Genomic DNA, 27,886 nt, shown 5'->3' with positions numbered 1-27,886 from the left:
TTCTGGTTCTGTTGCATTGGCTCTGCCGTTGTCGGGATTCGGAGGTTTGTTTATAAGGCCCACGAGTTCGAGTATTTCCTGCACTTCCGCAACTCTCGGATGCAGAGCAGCAGCCACGGCACAGCAGTTGATTCCCAGTGGCCAAACAATGCCATCTGATTGTCTGGCTGCCCACAGTTTGCAGCTTTTCAAACACGCTTCATTCAGTTCAGCTAGCAGTCTACCTGCTTGAGCGACAGGTGCTTGGCGGTCACAGTTTCACTTCCTCAAATACTTCCGGTGCCAAAAAAAAATTAGAGTCACTGAATGCCCGATTAGATATACATATACACATTTTTTCATGCTTTCAAAAGCTAGCAACTGCTCCAACAAAGTCCCACAACTGTGTTGCTTATCTTCAGCAATGATATGGCATCTAATCAGTTTAGAGAATAGGCTGATATGCGCCAGATTGCCAATATGTGATCCTATTTCTTAGTAATGTATGTATTTCGGACATCCCCAAATACACATCTTTCTACTAAGCAATAACAAATTTTATGACATTATTCCTGCTGACCTTAATATAACTTGTTTTGGGAAGCACCGTCTTTAAGTTTTCGCGTATTCCCGATGCAATTTACAATTGTCATCGTCAGATGAGGGTATAGATAAGTATTTCACATGGATAAATTAAATTCAATAGGTAATTTGGTTTATATGGTTAATCGTTTTGCCACCCTATTCGCCAGTCGTCCTCCTCTCCTCCAATGCCCTTCTCCCTCATCCTCAGCACCCTCCGCCAACCCCCTGAAAGTCAGGCTTTTGGCTCATGAAGCGCCAGCGTTGAGGTTTCAGGTTTTCTTACAATGCCGCACTTGTCACCAGCTTGGGGCGAGGCGATCTTTTTTTCGTTTTGTTTTTTTTTTTTTCTTTATTATTTCCCGCTTGGCTCCGCTTCTTTTATTGTTATGCGCGATGCGTAGAACAAGTGGAAGCTTTGTTTGACAACAACAACAAAAACAACAACGGCAACAGCAGCAACAGCAGCAGCAACAAGAACAACAATTATAATAACAACAATAACAGCATTAGCAGCAACTGGTAAAAACGTTAAGTTTACACGACTTCCAACCAGCGACAGCTTCACCTGACGACTTGGTCTCCTTCTTCTGTGTTGGGGGCTTGACATTTGACAATCAAGCAAATAATCATGGGAAAAAGCTGAGCCGAGCTGCCAGCTTACTCTAAGAGCAGCTGCGTATGTGTTAGTCTGTCGATTTTCGTGGAATACCGCAAACTCTAAACTAATCTTGCCCAAAAGATTATGCGTTAAGCCACCATGATCTCCCATTTAATATATAATCGAATTACAGGTAACAGGAATTTTTGGCAAGCACTTTTTATTATTTCATAAAATCTTATTAGCAACTTTTTATCCATATCGAACCATCACACACTTCAACAAACTATTATAAGCATACAATATATTGCTTATCACATTTTAGATAGGAACGGCTGCTATGATCGCTCGCATAAATAGCTAAAACCCTCGCAATAATATTTCACTAAACAGAGGAAAGCCCATTGAAGCGTGCTCAGTTCTTCAAGCGTTTGTGCTTAATCAGACAGCGTGTCCTGCATATCCTGCAAAAGCTCTTATTTTCAAAATAATTCATCAAAAGAATTGTAAGTAATGGTGAAGAATTATAAAATATTTTCATGTATGAGCACTCTGATAAACTATGGGTACTCACTCAAGATTTGATAGCGCTTACGCAAGGAGTTAAAATATTTACATGCACAGCGTAACACGTTACGGTTTGGCCTGATACTTAACTGACTGATATAATATACATAGACGTATTACATATATGTAAAGTCCTTCACAAAAAAAAAATTTAATGAAATTTTTAACGGAAATAAAAGTCAATAAAAATATCAAATGACAAACATGATGGAGTTTCAAATACTGCTTAAAAATGTTCTACTAACTAAAATATATTGCATAATTACTGCATAATTAGAGCTCCCCTTTTTCAAACGTAAATGCGCGCTCATTATTTCATTCAAATTGTTGGAATACAATACACTCGAACTCTTTATCTTATACGTATGTGGCGTTGTCTTATACGTGTGAAGCGTGCGCGCAACAGACAAGCATGCAACATCAAACCTAGACGTCGAACTCAACTAAGGCCACAACAGTCTAACAGTGCCAATCTGAGCTTAACATAACCATTTTGAGTACAACATACTACTGTAAATGTTATTGTTAGTTTATATTCGAATTTTTAATTTATTTTGAATCATAATTTTCACAAGTTGCTATTAAAATAATCAAAGTACAACATTCGAATATTTATTGAAAATTTTCTTTGGTCAAAAATGAGCCAAAATCTCTAAATAATTAATTGCTACACAAACTGCTAGCGATCTTGTTTGCTCGGCTGGTTACGATGCGTTGGCGGGTTCGTTTTGTGCAGCGCAACGTAAGCGTTACGTGCCGAGTAACGTTTCGCTGTTAGTCCGCGGCAAACACTCAACAGCAACGGGTCAGTTACGCGCGTGTCGGCAAACCGAAATCCCGAGAATATACAGAATATAGTCGAGTCAAATGCAGACCGAGACACTGAGGCATCGTGTGTATGTGAATTTCAAATTGAATTTAAATTTATTTCATTTTCTGTGCGGTGCGTGAAACAAAAACAACAAATAAATTAAAATAAAAAAAATAAATAAATAAATTTGAAAAAAATATACAACAAAAATATTCACGAAAATAAAAATACAATAATCTTTAAATAAAAATAAAGCCCAACGACTTTATGAATAATACAATTGTTTTCGCATATTACGATCAATATCGATTGCCGTGTGCAGGTGGAAAACTTTAAGTATTTCATCAGATGGCGATTATCGTGAAAGGACTTTCAGTTTTCAAATCAATTTCGAACTGATATTTATTGACTGATAAGCCAAGCGCACAATTTGTTGAGTTACAAAAACAAAAAGAAGAGAAAATCAACTTTGCAGAAACCACAAAAACAAAAGCGGCAGAAACAACAACAGCAACAACCACAACAACTGCAATTGTCACTGGCAACATCAACTGTTCCGTCCAGCAAACAACTGACATCGTCTGTCTACATCTGATACACAAATACATATACTTATAATTCACATATATGCATATGCGTCTATATAAAAAACGATCGGGATCGATTTAGTGTGTGCGTGTGCAATATATATATTTGCTGCGACGATCCTCCTATATAATCGGCAACACACACAACATATATATGATAATATATATATAAAACATATATGTATATATATACATATATATATCTAGGCAGAGTAGAAGATATATGCGTATGAGCTGAACGCGGCGCACTCTGCTCTGCTTTTTTCTTTTATAATTACTTTTGTCTAAAATTAGAAAACGTGTGTGTTGTCTTCGTCGGGTGTGTTGTACGTGCGTGTGTGTCTGTTTGACTCTGTGTCTGTGTGTCTGCTATATCAACATCATCATCAGCAGCATCATCATCATCATCATCAGCGTCATCAGCGACAACAGAGACAGTGCAAGTGTGTGTGCGTATGTGTGTGCCAGAAAACACTCGACAGTGAATCAGGCAGCGACTACGGCAACAGCTACGGCTACGGGCTACGGCAACGGCAACGACTACGGACTACGTCTATATAGACAGATCGCGTATACGGCAAGACAAACATTAACATTATCGAAAAGAAGTGTATCTCACAGATACGCACGCTGCGAGGATTACAATTACAACAGCGGCGGCAGCAGCAGCAGCAGCAGCAGCGACAACAACAGCAACACGAACGAAGCGTCGCATTGCACGCACGAAGAGGCGAAGCTGCCAATCGGCAAAGAGCCGACGGCAGCCGAGCAGCTTGACGAGTCGCGCACGAAACGCGCGCGCGTGAAAAACGTCGTGAAAAACGCGCAAAACAACAACAAATAGCAAACCGAATCAGCGACAACAACAACAATAACAACAGCAAAATAGATCCACAGCATAAAAACTTTAAATCAAACGCCACGCGACGACCTTAAGTCTACGTCTACTCAAGAGGTAGGGGGTGGGCGTGGCCATAGCTCAGTGCGTCGACTCCAAGGCGCTCAAGTGAAACGCGAACGCGAACGCGAACGAATAAAATAAAATCAAATAAAATTCTAAACAAAATAAATGCAACAACAGCAAACGAACGAACAAGCAGACCAGCAACAACAACAGCAACCACAACAGCAGCAACAATAACAAATACAAACAGCAATTTATTTATTTAAAGATATACGTATACATTTTTTGCATTGCCAAAGCAGACGATCGGGCCAAAATGAGTCACCAGCAACAACAAGAGCAGCAACAGCACCAACAACAACAACAGCAACAGCAACAAGAACAGCAGCAGCAACAGCAACAGCCAAAAATGTTCCCAAAGTGCTCATAAATATTATGCTAGAAATTGTTAAACATTTACTGTCTCTACCCCACTCACTCAACGTGTCTCTCTTTCTTTTCGTCTCTCTCGTGTCGCGTCTCTCTGTTGCTGTCCCTCAAAATGCTACGAAATTATCGAAAGTATTTGCAGGATAAACGAAAATACGATAAGGCACAGCGACGACGCAGCGACGGCAACATTTGCCAGCAATAGACAGTGAAAAGCAGAGACAGCAGCAACAGACCGCCAAGCAGCAGCAACTAGCAGCAGCAGCAGCAACAGCTACGATAAGCGATAGACAGCCATCGATAGTTGATTTGTAAATAAAGCTAGGGCAACAGCAACAACAACTTTGGAGGACGCCATGTATGCGCAACATGTGCGCAAATGGAGTCTAAAAACGCAACCGCAACTAATGCCATTGATATCGCTAGCAATCTACGTCAGCTACATGTTGCTATTGATCACATGTGTGCCGACGACAACAGCAGCTGCAGCGGCAGCAGCCACAGCAACAGCAATCGCAAGCCAACACCAGCAGCAACAGCAAAGATCATGGGAATCAGAAGAAAGCAGCTACTACATTGCGCTGCCACAGCAGCAGCAGCAGCAGCAGCAGCAACAGCAGCGACAAGAGCTGCAACAGCTGGCGGACAATGGCAGCGGGAGCAGTGAAAGCGTCGGCAGCAACATCGACAACAACAACAATATCTTAAGTAGGCTGCTCAGCCGGCCCAGCAATAGTCTTAGTAGCACTAGCAACATTAAGTTAAGGCCAGCAACAGTATTCGACGCAGGCAGCGTTAGCAATGCGGCTGTACAGCAACAACGGCAGCAACATATTGCTGCGGTGACAACGCAGCAGCAGCAGTCACATCAACAAGTTCCAAATACGCTAATAAATAGTCAAAAATATAAATTATTAAACAATGGCATCTCGTCGAGTAGTAAAACGCGACGACATGCACTCCAGCAGCAACAGCAGCAGCAGTTGCAACAGCAGCAGCAACAGTTACAGCAACAGCAGCAGCTGCAGCAACATCAGCAGTTGCAGCCTAACAGCCATGCGCGGCAACTGCAGCTGCAACAGCAAAATGTTGCCGCCTTTAACTTTAGCAGCAGAGTAACAGCAGCAGCGCAAATGTATTTTATTGAGTCCTATGAAGTGCCAGCGAGCAGCCAGGAGCAGGCGGCGCGCAGTCGTCGCGACTTTGGCAATGGCCAGCGGAAATATCACGGCCATCGGCAGCAGCAGCAGGAGGCAAAGCGCGAGTATCGCCGCCAACGGCAGCAGCAGCGTCAACAGCAGCAGCGGCGTCAACAGCAACAACAGCAGCGACAGCAGCAGCAATACCAGCAGCAACATCAACACCAGCAGCGACGAAAACATCCGCGAAAGCATCGGAATAAGCTGCGAACGGGTCGCTATTGTTCCGCTCAGGATCCCGCTCAGCTGGCGTTTGCGGCGCCCACAGTGATCATGGGCGTGTTCATCTCGAGGACGGCCAATCGGCCGGCCAACTTCTCGGCCACAATGAAGGTGCTGCAGGTGTTCAAGCAGCAGCGGGACTTGCAGCTGCCGCAGCTCGTTCGGTTTCAGTTCGCGCAGCGCAACGGAAGCGGCGAGTGCGACATCTACAGCGAGCGGCTGCAGGTGCGCGGCCTGATCCACTTCAACCTGGAGCAATCCTCCGACATACGCTACATCATGTTTGTCCAGCAAACGAATCCCGGCAACTTCTCCATACTGGGTCAGCCCATCCGAGCGACGGCGCCAGTGCTCAAGTCAGTCCAAGCAGCTGTGAGCGAAAATTATGGTGAGTACCCAAAGAGATTCTATACTATATGTACATATATATATGTATATGTACAATTCCGATCAAAGATCCCTTTGAATATATACTTGAGAGACTGAGTCATGTTAGAGTTGAACTTTGTTAGACACTTATCAATGCTTTCTATCTCGCTTTATTTTCCTTTTTTCTTCATTTTTTATTTATTGTTTTTTTTTTTCTGTTGCTGTTTAATGAAAATTTACCTTTTTTTATGCTGAATTTCTTATTTGCCAACTTCACGCTCTGCTAATATCCACCAGACCGAAATAAATTTATGCAACACACTCACACACACACACACACACACTTAGTTGGAGTCGTCGCACATGCGCCGACGATTGCAATTTTCCAAGTCAGCTCTGCATCCAGGCAACAGTTGCTGCTGCTGCTGCTGCTGCTGTTGCTGCTTCCTCCACAATTTGGCGGCTGGGCAGCAACAAGCAAAGCTCAGCTCTAGAATTGATTGTTGCTGCTGTTACTGCTGCTGCAGCTGTTGCTGTTGCTGTTGCTGTTGCTAGTTGCACATTTTAATTAAATTCGCATTAATTTTGTGCTGCTCCCCAAGTTGGAAAAACTTTGAAAACTCATTTCTTCTGGCCTTCGTTTCACCGGTTGGCATCTGCAGTCGACCTTTGCGGTTTGCCATACCCAGCCCTAAGTTCTTATTGTTGTTGTTGTTGTTGTTGTTGTTGTTGTTGTTGTTGTTGTTGTAATTATTGTTGCGTTGCGGTTCATGACGTTTGCGTCTGTAACGCGACTAAGTGCGCCCAACAAGCTACGCCGACTTTCAACCATATGAGAGTAGATACATATATATATGCTGTATATCACCGCCTCCGCCCTCGCTCGTCTTTTTTATTGTCTTTTACTCGTCTTTGCTTTGTTTCAGCGCGGTCGCAATTAGATTTTTAATTCATTTTTTGCTGCTGCCTCTGCTGCCTCTTCTGCTGCTGCTGCTGCTGCTGCTGCTGCTGTTGCGTCTTCTTTGGCTTCCGTCATGCCTGTCGCACACAGCGAGGGCGCGGCTGCGGCAGTGGCAGCCCTTCTTCTCTGCTCAGCTCTTCCTCTTCGTTTTTTGTTTGAAATCAGAAATCAGCTGCAATCAGCTGTTCTTGCTGCTGCCCCTCTTAGACTCACTATCTCGCTCTCTCTCTCTCCCTCCCGCTCACTCTCTTCTTCTCTGTCTCGCTCTCTGCCTCTGACGCTTCTCCACTCTTAATTTGTGTTTATTTACTTTTAGCCGCCTCTCTCTCTCTCTCTCTCTCTCTCTCTCTCTCTTCGCACGCTCGCCTTGCCAATTGTTCCTTTCAGCTTCATCAATGAATGGGGCACTGTGTGTGTGTGTGTGTGTGCGTGTGTTTGTGTGTGAAGCGGCTGCGTGGCAGCGGCGGGGGCGCACAGGATATTTACTTTTTCGTTTGAGATTGATTTATTTTGCTTTCGGCTTCGGCTTTTGTTGGGCTCTTTGTTTGCAAACGCAGCGAAAAATTTGCATCTGCCTTCAGTTGCTTCCATTTCTCCATTCCATTATTTGTGCCTCAATTTCGCTGCCCCAACTGAGCTGATTGACGAACGATTTAAACAGCTACTTTATGCACCAAATGCATACATAATCCATCGAGCTCCTCCGCCCACGCCCTGCCAGCAGCATTCACTTGGCGCTCCTCGGCATTTGCATATCAATGGGCACCAAATCAAATGTCGGCCATAAAACCCGCAGCCCATCAATGTCAGCGACAAACGCAGATCTAGCATAATGAAGAAATTAAAAATCCCAAACTGAAAAAACACGAAAAAAAAAACCATAAACCGTTTACAAGGAGCTGCTGTGTCTTGCTGATTCCACAACGGGCAAACGCGAACCGGTTCATACGCACCGTATGCCCCATATGCCATAGCCGGAACCGAGCGCTCCGCCCTGCTCTGCTTGAAACTGATTAAAATGCAATCGAACTTGTCTGAATCGGTATTTTCATGAATCGACTGGTCCAATATTATTGTCCAATTTGCACCCACGCAACGGCTCCAAGCTGACTTTAAAAATAAAATCCCAGCACATGAAAAAATTGAAATAAAAAAAATATATATATGTATAAATGTTTTATTCTATCGCTCGCTGTTGTTGTTGTTGTTGTCGTTGTCATTGTTTTTGGCATTGGGCTATTATAGTTGAAATTTTGGTTCTTTATCTTTATTTATGTGACTACTGTAGCTGCTGCTGTTATTTGTTGTTGTTGTTGTTGTTGTTGTTGTTGTTGTTGTTGTTGCTGAGGTGTTAAGTAAATTAGCTGCTCATAAAACATCATTTGCTTTTGTGTGCTCGTCGTTACCACCACCAGCAGCAGCATCGATTGTTGTTGTCGTTATTGTTGTTGTTGTTGTAGTTGTTGTCGGTGCTTCTGGTTGTTTGTTTTGGTTAAAAGCGGAGACAAACTGGCGGAACTCGAAATGTCGCCAAGCGTAGACCAGAAGCAGCAGCAGCACCAACCACAACAACAACAGCAACAGCAGCTGTGGCGACAGCAACACCTTCAATCAGTGCAGCCCACAATGAGACCTTTCTTTATCCATTTACAATATTATATAATAGACAAATGCAGCATTGAAAATCAATTTGCGGTTTTATATTTTGTCACAGCGCCAACACCAAGCAACCATATACATTTCAATAGCTCAACTAGATATATACATACATACATATATGTATGTAAGTATGTATATATATATTGTAGCTTTTGCTCAAACCTTGACTGTGAGTTTCCATTTACAAAAGCCATGTGGAAAACTCTGATATCTACTCTGGTTGCACTTGTCGCCATAGAATGTTTAGCAAGCGATTGCACAAGCGGAAAACGATTTAACAGCAGCAGCAGCAGCAGCAGCTACAGCAGCAGCAACTATTTATTTAGGTCAACGCCTACGTTGCAGAGAGGCGAACTTACTCAACGGCACCCACAATTCATCATAGCTGGTGCGTCTGGCTACCTGGTCAGAAGAAGACTTGGTGCTGCTCATTTAGCGTCACGCCAGAGAAGATTCAACAGCAGCAGCAACAAGAGCAACAGCAACAGCAGCAACAACAACAACAACAACAACGACGACGAACGACAACTGCGACGACTCTTTGACTTTTCGTTTTTGGTAATTAAGTATGAATGCCGGCGCTAGACGCAGCTAAAGCCAAATGAACAACTAGCGAGGGCTGCTATGCGCTCTCTGTGAGATTGCTGCGGGGGTACCAGCTAAGGGGGACCCAGTGGTAGCGGTACCTAGGGGCCGTTCGCCATGCGGGAAATAGAAAATTATAACGAAATGAAATGAAATTTTCAAATGGCATCGCATGTTGCTGCTGCTGCTGCTGCTGCTGCTGCTCGCCACTCGCCACTTGCCCCACGCCAGCAACAGTCGCCAGCCGTTTATGAGTTTTACGCTATTTCTGGCCCCGCCGACAGCAGCAACAACAACAGCAACAATCGCAGCTGAAAAGCATTTCGAGTATAGGAAGATGTCGATGTCGTCGGCATCGTCATCAGCCGACGCCGCCTTGCCAAAAATATTATGCTTGTTAGACCCGAAGCACACTTCTGGCCCTTGTCCCGCCTGCCCATGCTAACCTAACGAGCGTCTGTAATGCACATTTGGAAATCAGAGATGCTGCACAGAGAGATCTCAGTGCGATGCGATGCACTGGCAGTCCGACCGAAAACACCTAAGTTCCCCTCGAGTGGCGCTAATGGAGCCGCTTTACATTGCATTGCATTGCATTGCATTGCACTTGCTGGCAACAACATCAATGGCAGCCACTGTTCTCACTCGGCTCTCAAGTGCTCGGCCCACTCGATCTTAATGGCCAGGCACTCAGCACAGTGAAGCATCCGTCTTAAGCAGGGCCAAGCGGATGTGACATAATCCCAGCCCAGACCCAGTCGCCGGTCCATCCATCCATCCATCCAGCCAGCCAGCCATGCTCTAGCCTAGCCAAGCAAACCCAAATGCATATAACGCATGCCATTCATAAGATCTAGTCAACAGATTCAGATCTATGTCGGCGATATCAAAGACCCACCAAACGCCCCACAGGTGGCGCATCCGAACTGAAATCTGAGCCAACTACGATTTCTCAATTAGAACAGCGCACTCTGAATGCCCTAATCAAGGTATGGAGGTGCTGAAACCAAAGATTATGATTAGAAGTCTAGTCTATAACTAGTTGAGTAAAGATTAATATGTGGGTTCAAAAATATGAAATAAATTATTATTTTGGTTTTTCTTGTTTACCTAAAATTTCCCATACCCCGTATATCTATAATATCTATAAAGCTATTGTGAATGGCTTTGTGTGAATTTGTTAGACTATGTATGGACCTTCATTTATTCATATAAATTCTCTTCAATTTATTTCCTTCCCCTAGAGTCGAGATATAAAAAGGCTTCTGCCTAGACATTAGGCCAGTAAATTGTTTTAGAAATGATATTTTCCTTAAATTTAAAACCCCCCTTTTTTGATTGTGTCACAAAGCTTTTGAAATATGCAGCATGCCCGTGAGCTCCAGTTTGGCTTAAATGCTTAGTTTATGGCCAAAAGCCGCGCTCAATTAGCCAGTCAAAATTTTTGCGTTAATTTTCGCGGCACTTGCGGCACATTCCAAATAAATAGCCAGCGCAGCTAAGATAAATGATAAGGTGCGTATTGCTGTTGTTGTTGTAGTTGCTGTTGCTGTTGTTGTTGTTGCCACTAATTGTTTTGCCTTGCTGTTAATTTGTGCCCGCATAAACGCATTGCCCTGGGCCAACTTCTGCTCCACTAAATCAGCCCCCGCCTGCCCACCTCTCTCTCTTCCTCTCGCGCTCTCTCACTCTCTCAGTCTCTCTATTATTGTATCTCTGTCGGCTGCCCATTAGGAATGGAAAAACGCTTCAACAGTTGCGCACGCGGCCAAGATTAATGAATCGCGCTCAACTTGGACAAAATTGATCGATATTTGAGCTGAGATCTCTTAGCAGAGATAGAGAAAGACAGAGAGAGAGGGAGATTCATTATTAGTTTCCCATGATAGTTGCCGCATTAATGATTCCATTTGGTTTTCGTTTTTTGGCCAAGACTGCAATTTGCGTTGGCGGCATTTGATATTTGGCTTTTGAACTATTTTTGTTTTGGCGGAAATGGAAGTGTAACTGACTCACTGACTCAGTGTGGCAGATGCAGCCAGTCGCAGCTCGCAGCTCGCAAATCGCAAATCACAATTTGCAGATTGCAAGTTGTTGGCCATCTTAATTACGCATTAATTACATCAAACATTAATAATGCGACATGACCGTAGTCAGAGCCAGAGCCAAAGCGAGAGCCAGAGCCAAAGCGAGAGCCAGAGCCAAGGCTGAGGCCGGCTGCTGCTGGCTCATCTATCTACTTCAGTGGCAGCAACACCTTCTTGGCTATCGCTTGGTCTGCTGCAAATGCAACAACAACTGCAACCTGCAACCTGCAACCTGCTATTGGCACTGCCTCTGCCACTGGCACAGCTTCAACAATGTCGACAACGTCTGCGCTTGAAAAATTTGCCTTTGATATTGCCAGATTCAAGTTCTGCATTCCACTTTTGCTCTCCCCTGCTGCATGCCACATGTGCTGCTGCTACTGCTCCTCCTCCTGCTGCTGCTGCTGCTACTTGTGGCAGGCAATATTTTCTTTTTAGCTGACGACTTAGCCGATTTCACGATCATAATCGCATTGCCGCTGATGATGTTGTTGCCACTTAAATCGCTTAATCGGCGCGATTCAATTGAGTTCTTAACTTGTTAATGGAATTGATAGAAGCTCAGCTCAGCCTCTGCTCTTGGCCGTTTCGCCAGTCAAGGGCGCCGCCTCACGCTACCTGCGTGGGAAAATATCTTGAGAGCGAGAGACAGAGAGACAGACGGAGACGGTGAGAGGGAGATACTAAGCTGCTGGGTGGGCACAACAGGTAAAAGGCAAGTGGCAATCGAGTGCGTTGCACACAAATGCATACAGCATGCCACATGTTTGTGCGCCGGAAATTCCCCGTCCGCCCTGCCAAGCCCCTGCTCCTACCCTGGCCTCTGCTCTGTCAGCCTTTTATGTTGAATTTCTGCTGTCACTTGGCGTGAGCACGGCGGGTTTTTCCGGCCACTGGCGGAAATTCCACTGGCCAATCGCCACAGGCAACTCAAGCAGCAGCAACACCAACAGCAACAGTCGCCGAGTGCAGCCAAATCGCTTATGGAAATTATATAAAATGTATATTATTAAATTGACCAAATTGCATCCAATCATCTGCCGGCCGGCGAGCTGACCGTGTGCCCAAATAAAAAGCTGTTCAAATTTGCCCCGAGGCCCACATTGTCCACTTTGCCACTGGGGCAAGTCGAGCGCGTGTTTGTCTTTTCGGTTCCCAGGCTTTGTTAATACACCAACACACACACACACACAACTTGAAGTTGCATTCTTAGCAGCATTTTTGTGCGGCAGAAAATTTGCTTGCAGCTTCACCTTGTGCACAAAAAGCTATTTAAATGGTATTTAAATGTGTCTTAATGTAATTTTTGTGCTTTTAATTCGCATTTTTGCTGCACTTAATAACATTTGTAAATGCACAAAAAAAAAAAAATAACAAAAAAAAGGAAAGAGGAACACAAAACAAAACGGCGAAAAAATGCTAGATTCAAGGACACAGCAACATGTTGCTGGTTGCTTGTTATGTTTTATTGTTATTGTTGTTTTGGCAACATGTTGCTGGCGAACTTGCCTCGCGCCCATTTCAAAATATTTTCACACACACAATTATTTCAACTTGCCACCAGCAGCAACTTGTTATTGCTGCATGCCACACACAGCAGCAGCAACAGCAGCAGCAACAACAGCAATTGCAAACAACAAACGGCAACTGTTTTTGCTGCTGCTGCTACTGCTGCTGCTGCCTCCTGCAACACAGATGAGGCACGCTAGCAAATAGCAATGCAGCCAGTGTCCACATGCTTGACCAGCCAGCCCGGGCGAGCGCATAAAGCATAAGCATAAAAAGCGCAAGCCAACACAGTCCGAGTCGAAAAAGTCATTATATGCGACGTCGGCGTCGGCGTCGGCGTCGACGTCGTCTTTGGCTTTGGCTGCGACACATTTGCTTAAATAACAACAACAACAGCAGCAGCAACAGCAGCAGCAGCAACTGCAACAGTTGCTGTTGTTGTCGTTTGTTGCTCGTTTGGCTGCCGCCGCCGCCGCCGCAACAGTTTTTTTTTTATTGCCGCAGTTGGAAAATGCAAGCAGTCAGGCCAGAGCAGGTACATACACAGGGGGCGCAGGAGCAGGGGGCTGTCCAAGAGCCGGCTGCTGCTGCTGCTACGGCTGCTGCAGTAAGAGCGAGGAGAAAAAAAAATAAAGTCGCTGTGCGGTGTCTTGGGTGTCTTGGATTTCCAGTTTTCGGTTCCCACAATGCAAAATTAGGTACGAAGCGTCGTCCCCATGACGTAATTAGCATAGAGCAGTTCGCAGTCGTCGTTGTCGGGAGCCCATAAAGCGAATTTACCGCACAGCGCGCCAGACGCACCACAGCCGCAAAGAGAGAGAAAGAGAGAGAGAGAGGGGGAGGGGTGCAGTCAGATGAGCCATTGCCATTGCGCATGTGTGGCGTGCGAACGCGCAGCTGGACGAGGACGTCGTCATAACTCATGCGCCGCCCGTTGCAATTGTCCAAGTAGTCGCCAGCGTCGACAGAGCAATGTTGCTGCTGCTGTTGCTGCTGTTGCTGTTGCTGCTGTTGCTGCTATTGCTGCTGCAGCTGGCTGCAAAACATGCGTCGTCGTCGTCATCGTCATCGGTCTAAAATAACGATCTTTATCGTTGCGATTATTGATTGTGTGCTGCGTTGTTGCTGGAACGCAGCAATGACAACGGCAACATGAGCTGCAGCAGCAACATGCGCTAGCAACATGTTGCCTAGGCATGAAATGCGGCAATGCGGCGCTGCTTAATGCAACTGGAACTAGTTCCAAATATTAAGCTACACAAGGGAGAGCGAGAGAGAGAGAGAGAGAGAGAGAGCGAGCGAGAGAGTTGGAAATAATAGAATAATAGCTTCAGTTTCGCTTTCTGAAATGCAATTAAAACCAACTGAATCTTTTTGGCATTAATAAAGAGAAATCCCTTGTGATTTAATAAGCTCTAGGGCTGACTACTCGCTAAAGGAACTAGCTAGCTAAACTGCAACTAAAACTGGAGCTGTTTGTTAGTCACACGTGTCACAGCTGAATGCGAAGCGTGCAACAAGTTTGCGTTTCTATATATTTTGCCACAATGTTGCCCGCTGCTTGACTGACGACTGCTTGGGCCAGCCCGTCTGGTCGTCTCGCTGTCTGGTTGACTAACAGACTTTTCACTTCTTCTTCTTTGGCCGCGCTTTCATATGAAATTCTTGGCATAGTTTGCCTGACAGGCGAAGCTGCTGCTGCCGTTGCTGCTGCCGTTGCTGCTGCCGCTGCTGACTGCCTGCCTGGCAGCCTGTTGGCTGTTGGCTCTTGCCTGGGCTCCTTGCTGACTGCCTGGCTGCCAACCACTTATTACGTAATTATTTAGCCACGGCAGCATCGCCCTGGGCACGTGTTGCCAACTGACTGGCAACTGGCAACTCTTAACTACCAACTGGCACTTGGGCACCTGTTGGTCTTCGGCTTTAGCTATTTATGCTATAATTTCAGGCATGCAGCTCAGCTACAAGGCAAGGGCAACAACAGCAGCAACAACCGCAACATCAATTCAATTTGCATTGCATTGCCCTGCAGCTCAAGTTGTTGTTGTCATTAAATTGCAACTTGTTGCTGTTGCTGTTGCTTTTACTGCTGTTGATAAAATTTCTGATAATGGATCATAGTCGGTTCGGTTCTGTATTCTTTTGCTTTAGTTTTGGGGTCTTTATGAGCAGTCTAAGCACATGGTTGCACTTCAGCGCCTGCACGTGCTGGCAGCATGAAACTAATAATAAGAGATAGTAAAAAGCAGAAGCAGTGGAAGAAGAAGAAATGGAAAATGTGTCTGGCAGTTGAGTTAACGGCGTTTTGGCAACTGTTTTACGGTTTCTGCCGCTTGCAATTAAGCCCAAAGCGTAGAAATTTGGTTCGTTTCATAGACCATAAAGCGCTCGCCACGCTCTCACTAGCCCACAAATGACGAGACAGCCAAAAAGCAAACGGTGCGTATGAGCAATGTCTTTTAATATGCATTTAGATAGATAGAAGGCAGCCAGCGCAATTGGCTAAGAACATTGGATGGCGGAGTGAGCGGGCAGACGTGAGAGTGGATGAGATAGAGGAATGAGAGAGAGAGAGCATATGATAGATGCTCTCTCTCTATTACTATCTCTCCTTGATGATAGTCACAGAGAGGGAGAAAGGGATAGAAATGAAAACAGTAACTATGAGAGAGAAATAAGGAAACAGAAGGACAGAGAAAGGAAGAGTTTGTATAACACAGATTGAAAACTGGGAGTACAATCTATATAAATAGCCATACCCAGTACTGATACACTTGGGGAAGGCATTACGCATTGGTCAAGCAGTGCGTGAATCATCATTTATAAAAACAGAAAGTACATTTAGTATCGACAGCTTCCTTGATTGTAGGCCATAAATTCATACGTCATAATCATAGTGCAATATAATCATAAATATCCCAGATACAATCAATTATCTTTATAATCAATTGAAATCGAGTGCTCCCCGAAATTGTGTAGGCTTTCCCGGAATACGTTATTACCCCTATTTTAAGTACAGCTGAACCCTGTGCGTATAAATTTTCTATCGTACAAATGAATGAACGAGTAACGAGTCGATAATTTTACGACACTAATCTTATCTATAGTCCATTGCTATATCTATATATAGCGGTTAGAAACAAACAAAGCGATATTGTTTTTTTTATTTTTCCGTCTTCTTCCAATATTTCTGTTGAAAAATTATGAGTAGTGCTCTCTAGATCTTAGCCGTTTCGCTTAGTTTGTTTGCCAAAATGGCAGCTAGAGTCTAGAGTCCATATATAAAATAGATTTTCGCTTGGCATTTTGTCAACTGTCAGTGGCCCCAAATTGAAACTCATGGGCTCCACTTATCAATGTTTTCTATCTTATGTCTTGCTGCTGCTTCTACGACATTTATCGGCATTTTTTTCCCCTTCTTCTTTCCATTTTCTTGGCCGTTCGTCTTAGCAGTTTTTAATTGTTTATTTATGCGGCGCGGCATCTTATAATTCCAACATTAGTTAATGCGTTTATAATGCGAAAAGTAGCAACAACAACAATAACAACAATAGCAATGAACTGAACTGGGTTGAAGTCAAATATTTTGTGACTGTTGGCGCCTTTTAAACAATTGACGGCGCGATTCCCACGCTGCGTATGAAATAAATTTCAAAAAAAAAAAAATTTGTGCGCTCCTCTGTACATTTTAATGATGCCACCAAAAGCACAAAACGAAAAACGAAAAAGACCAAAAGAAAGAAGAGGAAGAAAACCAAAACCTAAAGAAAAAGAAAAAAAAAATACCAAAAAAGAAACAACTTTGAAGCCGCCGCACGGTCGCACAGCCGCACAATTTTCTCGCTTGTCGCCGCAGTAGTTGCTGTAGCTGCTGCTACTTTTGGTTGGATAGGCGCCCCATTATAAATCTGCGCCAGTCTATGACAGTTTGTGGCCCAAAATGTGACGCCAAAGCTTGCGTTTGCGTTTGCGTTAGCGTTTCTTGGGGGCCATTGCTCGGCGTCTGACGCCTGTCGCCTCTGACGTGACTGCAAATGAGCTGCTAAGAAAGCAAGAGCTGGCGCCTCTGTAGGGAGGGAGAGCCCAATGCGAAAGCCGTTCAATCTGGGTGCCCCAAAATGATCGCGATTGTCTGTATGTGTGTGTGTGTGTCAGTGTGAACTTATCTATCGGCTTGCGCGGCTCAGATAAGCAGAGTTATCCAGAATCTCAGTGGCCAATGACGTATGTACCATGTGGCGTATGCGTAACGTGCTGCCAGAGCCAAGCATTAGAGCGTCACGTAGCCAGCAACACAATATTTATTGTGCTGTAATTATAATAGGGTACGAAACACTTGTCGCATCTATCGATTACTCACTCACACTGATAACGATGCTTAACCTAACTCAATGAATCAATAACTTTTCAAATAATGAATGTTTTTATTTATTTATAAGTCGATTGATATAACTATCGACAAGAATCGACGTCAGAGTTAATGAGTTTATTGCAGTTAATACTAAATTGGCAGCATATTAAGAATTCCAATCAAAAATGGGTTGATAATAGAAAGAAGTACTTTGATTCTTAATCTGGCCCAACAGCTATTGATAAGTTATATATAACGATTACGAACGATAGGGAAAGGCATCTCTTTAGTTTTCGATTACTAATTTGTAAGAGTAAAAGTTCAATCAATTGATAATTCGATAATTATCGGAACGATTACAAGCAATAAGGAAAGTCATCTCTTTAGTTTTCTATTATTAATTACTAAGAGTGCAAATGAAATCGAATAATATTTCGATAATTATCGGAACGATTACAAACAATAAGGAAAGTCATCTCTTTAGTTTTCTATTATTAATTACTAAGAGTGCAAATGCAATCGAATAATATTTCGATAATTATCGAAGCGATTACAAACAATAAGGAAAGTCATCTCTTTAGTTTTCGATTATTAATTACTAAGAGTGCAAATGAAATCGAATGATGTTTCGATAATTATCGATACAGTCAAAACAATTCTGAGGCTAACTCAATAGTAACTCTAGTAAACCACTAACCACTGTAGTGAGTAAATCCTATATAAGCAATTTCATATTGACATCGATTGGTCATTTTATCGATATCGATATATGCCGTTGTCTGATAAACAGGTATCGCAGTCGCTCTGGCAAGCACCAAGTACTCACTACCGGGTTGCCAGCCAAACAGGCTGCAACTGCAACAGCCAAAAGTTGTTATTGTTATTGTTGCTGCTGCTGTTGCCGCTGATGTTACTGTTGCTGTTGCTGTTGTCGGACTGCATCGCATCTTTATTTAGACACAAAAATGTTGCATGTTGCGCGCTTTTCACCAAATGCGCACCTTGTCCACATTATTATGCAAAGAGGGTTGCACTATTTACCCAAAAATGGCCGTGGCTAATGATGATGATTGCCAGCCAGCCAGTGCCACATACTGCTGCCTGAGTGGCAGACATTCGAGCCAACTTTGTTGCTGCACTTGGCCAAAACGGCAGCAACTTGTTGCCAGCGATTGTTTATATGTCATTGGCAATTTGTTGTTGTTGTTGCTACTGCTGTTATAACTGCAAGTAGTTGACTCTGCTCAAGTCCGAGTGCGTGTGTGTGTGTGCGTGTGTGTGGGTGTGATATTGTTTATGGTAATAGGAAAACAATTGCACGTCTAACTAAATATTTTTCTGCGAAATAGTTGCCGCCCACTCTCTTACTGAGAAACTACATGCAACGAGCTTTATGGCTTCTGGCTGGCGTATTTATATAGCACGCGCCAATCGGATGATGCTGCGCCATGACACGTCAGCAGAGGGCACTGATTCAACTCCGAAACTAATTAAATTCTTTATTTGACTTGTGGGGCGTCCCTTTTTGACAAAATGACGAAATATTTATTTGAAATCTTTCATGTTTCATAAAATGATGTGCAATTTATTTTTAAAACAACAACGTCGCGACGACAACGCTGACAACGCTGACAGACGCGCAGACGCCGAAGGGGCCACAGGGGTGGCAGGGGCGGCTGGGGCAGCACCCTATCGGCTGGCGCTGCCCCCTGCATGAAGTATGCCTAATTAGAGCTGCAACAACAACAGATGGCGCCACGTTTGTTGGCCAAAAAAGAGATCAAAGGGCCTGCAGCGCGACGGCGCCGTAGTCGATTGCGCAAAAAGCGAACGCTAGAGGCCGCCACCTACAGCAGCAGCAACAACAGCTAAATTCACATACGTATGCAAACATGTTTGTGTGTTGGTAATAACGAAAAGTTCTTTCCATTTATTTGGCAAACGCAGCCGCAGGGGGGCGCTGCTGGCATTTGCGTTTTGCATATCAATCAGTGGGGCAGTAGCTGCAACAGTTGCCGGCCACAGTTGCTGCCGCTGCTTCTGTTGATAATTATCAGTCGGAGATTGTGCGAAAGATGCCCCCGGGCCATTATAGGTGTCGACAACAACAAATTGTAAGCTGTTATCAGGAACGTCAATTGATATTGATATGAAAGCAATTAGCAGCCAGAGCGACCCAGAGCTAGCTAACCAGCCAGCTGCCAGCTGGGCCGCCAGCCAGCCCCTTTCCATAGAATTTTGTCAAGCTGTGACTTTGATCTGCGGAAATGTTCGGCAGCAACAACTTTGAATTTGATTTGAAAACACAGGCAGCCCAGCCCGTCTACCTAGCTAGCGAGCTGCCTACCCTGCAAACCAGCAAACCAGCAGAGCGACAGAGCAGCGGAGCAGACACACGCACAACAAGCGCAACGAAAACAGTTCCTACAGGGTCTTATTTATAGCCATAGTTTTTATGCTCCATTTCGATGGGCCGACGCAGACGGCGCGCGCGTTCGCCCCTTTGAAGATTTCCCCCTAGGCCAGCCCCCTTTGGCGCTGCTGCGCGGCTAACCACTTGATTGCACTTTTCGCAGCATAAAATATAGATTTATGTCTGTGGCTAGCCCAAACGAAAAACTCTACAAAAGTAGCCGAAAAACAAACAACAACAAACTATATATGTACATATATGTATATATACACGTATAATAGAAGAAGAAAAAGCGATATAAAATTGATTTCCCCAACCGCGCAATGGCCGACAATGAAGCGCCATTGAAGCGCAACCAAATTAATCTTTCAACGACAATTACAATTAATTATAAACGCCCCCGCCGGATCGGCCGCAATGAAACTCAGCAAACTGAAACTCAAATAGCCAAAGCGCAAGTTGTATGTATGCGTGTGTATGTGTGTGTGTGTGTGCGTGTGTGTATCGACAGCTGTTGAACGCCGTCTGCGTGTGGCGTTTCAAAACTCGATCCAATAAAAGTCGCCAACAAATCAAAGTAACATTTCAATGCTCTATCAAAGTTTATTTTTTATATTTCATATGGAAAACCAAGTATATATATCTCATTTTATTTAAACATATATTCAACAATCCACAATTTGTCTTTCATTCAACAAAAATGCATTACCTTAGACTCTATAAATTATTAAATAAATTTAATTCTTATCTAATCTCATATAGACGGCTATAAACTTGAATTTAAGCGATAGCAACAATAAGATAGATACTTTTGCACCAGTTTCCTGTCTGAAATCGGCTAAGACATTGATTAGTAATTACTATTATAGGTCTTATCTAATCTCACATGAGTGCTTAACTACCTATTAATACCTTTCCACTTTATCGATAACTTTTAATTGAATCACTGTTTTGTTGGCTAATTGCCTATGTAAACATGATATTCCATCAACTTTCAATCAATTCACGGATATTTAGTTTAAGTAATGAAACTGAGCCTGTGCTGTCCTTAGCAGCTCGATATTTATCGATGACTGTTACGTTGCGAATGGCTTTATCGAACTGTAATGCCCAAGCACATTCGCTGTCTGCTCGCTTGCTGCACGCATTACAATATGTAAACATATCGTGGGGCTGCTGTTTTAATTTTCATCTTTCTTACACTTTGGCCCATATACGAGAGTGTGCCTATGCTAAACAAGTGTGTGTGCGTGTGTGCCTGTGTGCGTGTATTGTGCATATTCAAAGTCCAATCTGTATATATCTATCGCGCTATCTATCAGTCTCTGCGCACACCTAATTACAAAAAGATGAAAGCGCTACTTGGGCACCCGGTGCGCCCGCCCCGCACCGTCTGCGCTCTGGTCGGTAGAGCCGCCGGCCCACCCAAACCAAAAACACCTTGGTGGCTTCTTTTGTTGTTGTTGTTGTAGTGTTTGTTCTTGTTGTTATTGTTGTTAACGGTGGCTACTTAAATTCGTATTAATAAACATCACAAATGTTGTAATCTTTGTAGTTTGGCAGCTTATTTATTTATTTAGCTTATGCTCACGGTCTCTCTCTCTCTCTCTCTTTCTTTCTCTCTCTATCTGTGCAGCAAACATTTTGATTTCGAATTTCGTATTTCGAAGTTGATCGTTCGAATTTCTTTATTGATGTGCAGGCGATTTTTCGCAATGAGTTTTCTTTTTTTTGTGTTGTATTTTAAGGCGTCAGTTGATTGACGAACTGCTACCTACAAGTTGTCTAAACAAATGATTGTTCTTCTGCTTCTACTGCTGCTTGTTGCTATTGCCGTTGTGCAACACTGGCAACACAATTGCGTTCTAGTGGGTGTGGCAACCAGAGAGGCATGGCCAAACCTTTTGGCTGCGGCGCATCCAATTCAGATCGAATTGGGAATCAAAGTGCGTTGAGCCGTAAACGTCGCATTGCCCCACAGCACCGTCTGTACAAAACTGTAAATGTGAAACAATTTAAATTTTATTCGATTCCATTTTTTCGGGAATCACATTTTCAACACATCGTTAATTAATACAAGCACACACACACAGAGTGAAAACACAGAACATTTTTATGACAAATGGAAAAAAACTAAACAAGAAATTATAGAAATGGGAATACCCCATATGAAAACAACAAAATTACTGCTGTCTGTCCAGTTCCAAGAATTTTGACATATGTTCCAAAAGATAACAAATCGAATGTTTTTAACAATTTAGACTAACTATTCCTCGGAATAGGAAAACATTTTTGCTTTTGTTTGTTTCCTTTTTTTTTTTTTTTTTTGGCACTGCCTCCATTATGATATACGTCTCTTATCAATAATGCGAAAAGTGGCTGCAGTTTGTATATGGACATACAAATATCAAAATTAGAACTAAATTTCTATTGATTACAAAACTAAGATAAAATGGAGCTGCGAGATAATAAATAAGTCAAAAATATCATGTATATAAGCGATAAACATTTCAGCGTCCTGAAATGAACAGTAAACAGTAATGGGCATAATAAAATACAGAACAAGAAGAAGAAGAAGCAGCAGCCGCCAAAGATAAAAACGGATGCATTAAGGGAGCCAAATAAATAAGCGCAAGTGAATTAAAATGCAGAAGTCAAAATATGCCGAATATCTCTGCTGCTGCTGCTGCCTCTTCTTCTTCATCTTTTTGGCAGTGCAATATGGGAGTGTGTGTGGGTGTGTGTGTGTGAGCCAAGTGCTTGCCAGTTGCCGGCTTTTCATCTGGAATCCTCAGCAGCATTTTATGTGGCGTGTCAAAGAAATTTATTTTTGCGCACATTGCCGCAATTTCCAAGAAGTCAACGCATTCACACACACATATATATAGTGTGTGTGTGAGTGTGTGTGTGGCATGCCTAGACTCTGACAAGTCTGGCGATGAGTGCTTTTTGAATTTGTGTTGCAAAATGGGCGCTCGAATTATTGCTGCAAAAGGCCAACACTTGATTGCGTCATCCGTTTAATGGGGCGTATGATTAATTTTTGTTTCACAGCGCCTGCAAGCTGTGGCTCTATGCTGTGGCCGGAATAGTTTCCCATAACAGCAGCAGCCGCAGCAGCAGCAGAACTTGGCCAGCTGACTTTTCACTGCACATTTTCACATTTTCCAGTTGCTGCTGTTGTTGTTGTTGTTGTTGCCCACTTTGGACATTTAAGCCGCTTTTGGCATGCGTACAACTGGCGGCTTTTTCCTGCTATCCAGATACAGCTCCCCAGCTCCAGCTTCAGCTCTGTCTCTGTCTCTGTGTGCGAGTCGAGCCAGCAGCTGATTTATGCGCCTTCTTCGACATCGTCGGTGTCGCTTGTTGTTGTTGTTGTTGTTTTTGCTGCTGCTGCTGCTGCTGTTGTGTAGGCGCGTTTCATGTAATCTGGCGGGTAATTCAAGTGGCCAAGCGTGAGAATTTTACTCATTGGCTTAACTCGGCTCAGCTCGGCTCGGCTTGGTTCAGTTTAGTTTAGTTTTGTTTTTGTTGCTGTTGTTGTTTTTGTTTTTCGCGAATTGGCCCCGCTTGGCGACCGACCGACTTCCGTATCATTTGTGTTCAATCAGCGAACATGCACCAAATTTTTATTTAGTTGCCAGGTGCTGCAGCTGCAGCCGCAGCAATTGCAGCGCCACCTAGCGGTGCTTTGGCAGTGGGTGTGAACCACACCAGCTGAAGGTCACATTGTATATGTATATCGCCGCCTCGCTACCTCTCTCTCCCCCCCCCTCTCACCCCCTGTCTTTCTCTCTCTCTCTCTCTCTTTCTCTCTCTCACTCTCTCTGACTCTCGCTCATTGCAATTGATATGGAAGTCTTTGAGCTGGGCGCGTCTGCGCTGATTTTCCCACGCTGATTACGAACGAAAAGCGAGAGAGAATCATTGCTGCTGCAGCGTTTGGCCAAAAAGGATGCGCCGCTTGACAAATGTCAGTGTCAGCCCGAATCCCACAACGTGTCCAAAGATGATGCTCACCTAGAGCAGTGCCCCTGTGTGTGTGTGTGTGTGTGAAGACATTGGTAGCGACTTTTCACCAGCAGCAGCAGCAGCTCGTTTTCTTGTAATGTGCTCATTTTCCTTATGCGGCAGTTGGCCGGGAAAATTGGGTTAAGTTTGACTTTGCTTTTGGCTCTGGCTCTGGCTCTGCCTTTGTTGTTGCTGCTGCTGCTGCTGTTGTTGGCAATGGACTTGCTCTAGATTAACAATTGTTGATTATGACGAACATAATGATGTTGCTCTGAATGATGATATTCATGGGCTTCTGGCCAAGTTAACAGCCTTGCGGCTATTTTTAGAGCAGCACTAACAAAAAGGGCGCGTCCCGATCTACAAACGGGCGATAAGCCCCACAGAGCCAGACTGCAGCCTGCAGAGAGCGCTTAGTCATTCCACTTGTTGTTGGCAGCTCACCCACGTAACCCAAGACGCTGACTCAAACCGGCCAAGACGTTGCCTGCTTGTTGTCTGTGGACTGTGGACTGTGGACTGCGAACCGAACTGGGCTGGGCTGGGCATGCAAAAATAATGTCGTCAGTGGAAATTGATCGATTTAAATGGAATTAAGATCATCGACAACCGCCTCTCGCTCTCCCTCTCCCTCTTCTATCTCTCTAGCTCGCTCGCTCGCTCAGCCTGACTCACTGACTTAGTGAACGACTAAGCCACCAGCAAAGGCCACAGTCGCAGTCACAGTCACAGCCAGAAGTAGCTGCAACTCCTCAGCTTGTGCCTTTTGCCTTTTGCCTTTCGCCTCTGCTCGAGTGCAACTTAATTATGGCTTGTTTGCTTTACGGCCGTCTGGGAGGTGCGCTCTGTCATTGCCAAACAATTGCAATCGTCGTCGTCGTCGTCGTCGTCGTTGTTGTCCATGTTGCTGCTGCTCCTCCTGCCGTTGCTGCTGCTGCTGTTGATGGCTATCAGCAATCAGGCGCTTTGTGCGCCAGCCTCAACCACAACAACAACAACAACAGCAAAGCTGATGAGCAGCAGCCGCCGCAGACATTTAAATTGTGGCAAACGATTGGCATAAAACGACTTTTGCCCAGTTGCATTTCGGCATTGCCCATGCCCATGCTTAGGCCCAGTCCCAGTCCCAGGCCTAGGCCCAGGCCCATGCAATCAAAAAAAACCTCATGACAACAGCAGCGGCAACAACAATGCGAGATAAGCGCAACGCGCCTGCAGTGGGAGAGATGAAAATAATATCTGGACAGCTGCGTGGCCTTCAGCAAATCTTTTAGCCAAACAAACGAAATAAATAAATAAACACAACAAAGATGTTAAATATGACCAAAAGAATATATATATATATATATATGTATGTATGAAAAATAAAACTCTTTCAATGCATTTGTGTAGATTTTCACACGCTGTCGCCAACAAGTGCGTGATTGTGTAGCTGTCTATGTGCACGAGTGAGTGTGTGTGTACGAGTGACTGTCTGCGTGTGTGTGTGTGCGTGTGTTTGCTCATATACTCAAATGTCATATGGGTTGGTATGCTGGTGACGTAGTTAAGGCCATTATCTAACAGGGCTGCCGGAAAATAAACTAAAGGAAAATATGAATTTAGCTGATAAAAGAAAATAATAAAAATAAAACTAAAAAAATATATATATATTAAAATACGCTATAACATATTTAAAATAAGTAAAATTAAAAATTAAAAAATTAAATAATAAAAATATAACTAGAAGAAAAAATAATACAAATAAAAAGGTATAAATTGAAAATATAATTAATAAATAAATAAATTTAAAAAAAATAACAACAATACCTTTAAAATGTATTTGTCTATATTAAGAAGTCTTGGGAAATAAATAACTAACAAATGGAATTTTGTACATAAAATAATTTAATATAATTTAAATAATTTAAATTTAAAGTATTTCACACATAGAGAAATTCCCCTGAACTTTTGCTGCAGCCCTCGCTCAAATCGAACAAGCAATTATACATAATTTTTATGTGTACGGCGCTTATCAGCATTATCACTGCCGCATTGTTTTTATTCACACGCCCCCAACAGGCACACGCAAACACACACACACAAACTCACACACACTCATGCATGCAGTTACACATTAGCTAGAATATCTTCGTCAGAGATGTATGCATGAGCAGAAATATCTACAGGATTTACATAAAATACCATCAAATATTTGCATAACATTTTGACAGTTTTTGTGGAAAAACATGCCAAGAGGTGGGTACAAACAACAACAACAGCAACAACAGCAGAAAGAACAAACAGTAGCGGTAAATTCTGTTGCTACGTCATCGACTTTGGCAGTTGACAAACTTTCAAATCACGTCACGGAAAATTTGTGTCGGATATTTTCTTCGGTTTTTGAACTTTTTATCAAAACTCGTTTACAGCAAACAGCGAGAATAAATCAATTGTTGGATTTGTCACTTTGCCTGTCTGCTGCTGTGTTTGTTTGTTTGTTCGTTTGTTTGTTTGTTTGACTGTCTGTCTGATTGTTTGCCTGAGCGCCAGCGTCAGAGCCCAATTGACTTTGATAACGCTATGCAACTAATTACAAGCTAATTAAGCTGTACTCACACGTGATCAGATAAATATATATAATAGTTATATATAAAATATTTGATTATATGTTGTATATATATTTTTTAATTTTAATTATAAATTCATTCATATATTTATATCTATATAAATATTCATAAAATTAACTATATTTATTATTTAGTTTAATTTCTCATCCTCATTTCTATTCATATAAAAACTATTTGACCTAACTAAATATATATTATTTGTTTACATTATCTAAATTTAATTGATAAAATTTCTAGTCAAAAACAATCAAAATTCCACTTTAGTCTCTGACTTTCTTTAGTTGTATAACTTGATTTAAATTGAATAGAATTTGTTTGTTTGCCTTGCTCATAAATTTTACTCAAATTGTAGATATTTTGCAAATTTTGAATTCAAAGAAAAGGCTGTTTATATGTAATTTTCGCCCCTATAGAATGTGGTGAGGTGAACTGAGGTGCTTGCGGCTCTAATCTATAAACTGTTTGCCTGAGGCACTCAAAATGTTGAGCACGTGCTTCACTCATCGCAAATATTGCGCCAGGGGAATATTAAGCAATTATTATACCACTCGTAAGTGCTTCAGATACTATATGTTCAGGTTCAAGATTTGTTGGCAGCGCTTTTCCAATTTCACTTGTCATTTGTTTTTCTTTCTCTCTTCTCAAGCTGAGTGCTGTGTTTCACATGCTAAGAATTTCACGATAGATATAAGCGTATAAAGTATCACTCGAATGTATCTAGAATTTGTTTTCTCTATTTGGCGACGAGATAGCTGGGAGTAATGAATGATATTGTGAAGCATAGCTAATGATTCATTGGCAGCGACTCTTAGTATAAAGAGCAGAGCATAATTATTATTACAAGTTCTTTTTTCTTCTTCTTCTTTGCTTATCAGCGGCAGCTGCGATTTTTGATAAGCCACCTGCAGCGCTTGGCATTAGTCAGAGCAGAACGTGAGAAACTATGCGCCAAGATAACAAATGCCGCTAGAAAACTCAAGTATAGAGCGTGCTGCTTATGACGACGACGAAGGTGATGATGATGGTGATGATGATGATGCTTAGTATGGCTTGTAAATAGATAGTTAGCTGCAGCAGCTGGGAGTAAAGATTCAGCAAATTCACTGCAAAAATATAGAGCGAGAGAGTTAGAGATAGAGAGAAAGAGAAAGAGCAACAGCTGAGGGACGGAAGAAACAAACAAAGCAAAAGGCAAAGCAAATCAAATCGAATCAAATAAACAAAACAAATGCAACTGCAACTGCAATAGCTGCAAGCGGCAGAGGCAGAGGCTGAAACAGGGGCAGAGGCAGAGGCAGAGAAGGTGGCAGCTGCGCTGATTTTCTTGGCATTTAGAGGCAGCAACTGCGGCACTCACTTGACTTAATTAAACGGGGCAGCCAGTGTTATAAAAATATATACATACATATACATACATATATAGTATATATATAAAAGTAAATATGGGGCCG

At 43.0% G+C, this 27,886-nt stretch overlaps 1 protein-coding gene across 5 annotated transcripts in view; it reads left to right on the top strand.

Annotated features, from left to right (window-relative positions):
• Positions 1-2,482: 2,482 nt before the first annotated feature.
• vn (membrane-bound neuregulin protein vein) overlaps positions 2,483-27,886 on the top strand; it is a 35,906-nt gene continuing 10,502 nt past the window's right edge. Inside the window, exon 1 of one of the 5 annotated variants that reach the window (XM_089468765.1) lies at positions 2,483-6,269. In XM_089468765.1, the coding sequence (XP_089324891.1) occupies positions 4,817-6,269 (1,453 nt within the window). In that variant the 5' untranslated portion in view covers positions 2,483-4,816. The remainder of the gene's footprint in view (positions 6,270-27,886) is intronic. The other 4 variants (XM_018008242.2, XM_089468762.1, XM_089468763.1 and 1 more) reach the window with 4 other exon arrangements.

Source organism: Drosophila arizonae, chromosome 4 (assembly GCF_054131065.1).
Source record: "Drosophila arizonae isolate 15081-1271.41 chromosome 4, UAZ_ARI_1.0, whole genome shotgun sequence".
Taxonomy (NCBI): domain Eukaryota; kingdom Metazoa; phylum Arthropoda; class Insecta; order Diptera; family Drosophilidae; genus Drosophila; species Drosophila arizonae.
This window is presented reverse-complemented; position numbering and strand designations above follow the sequence as displayed.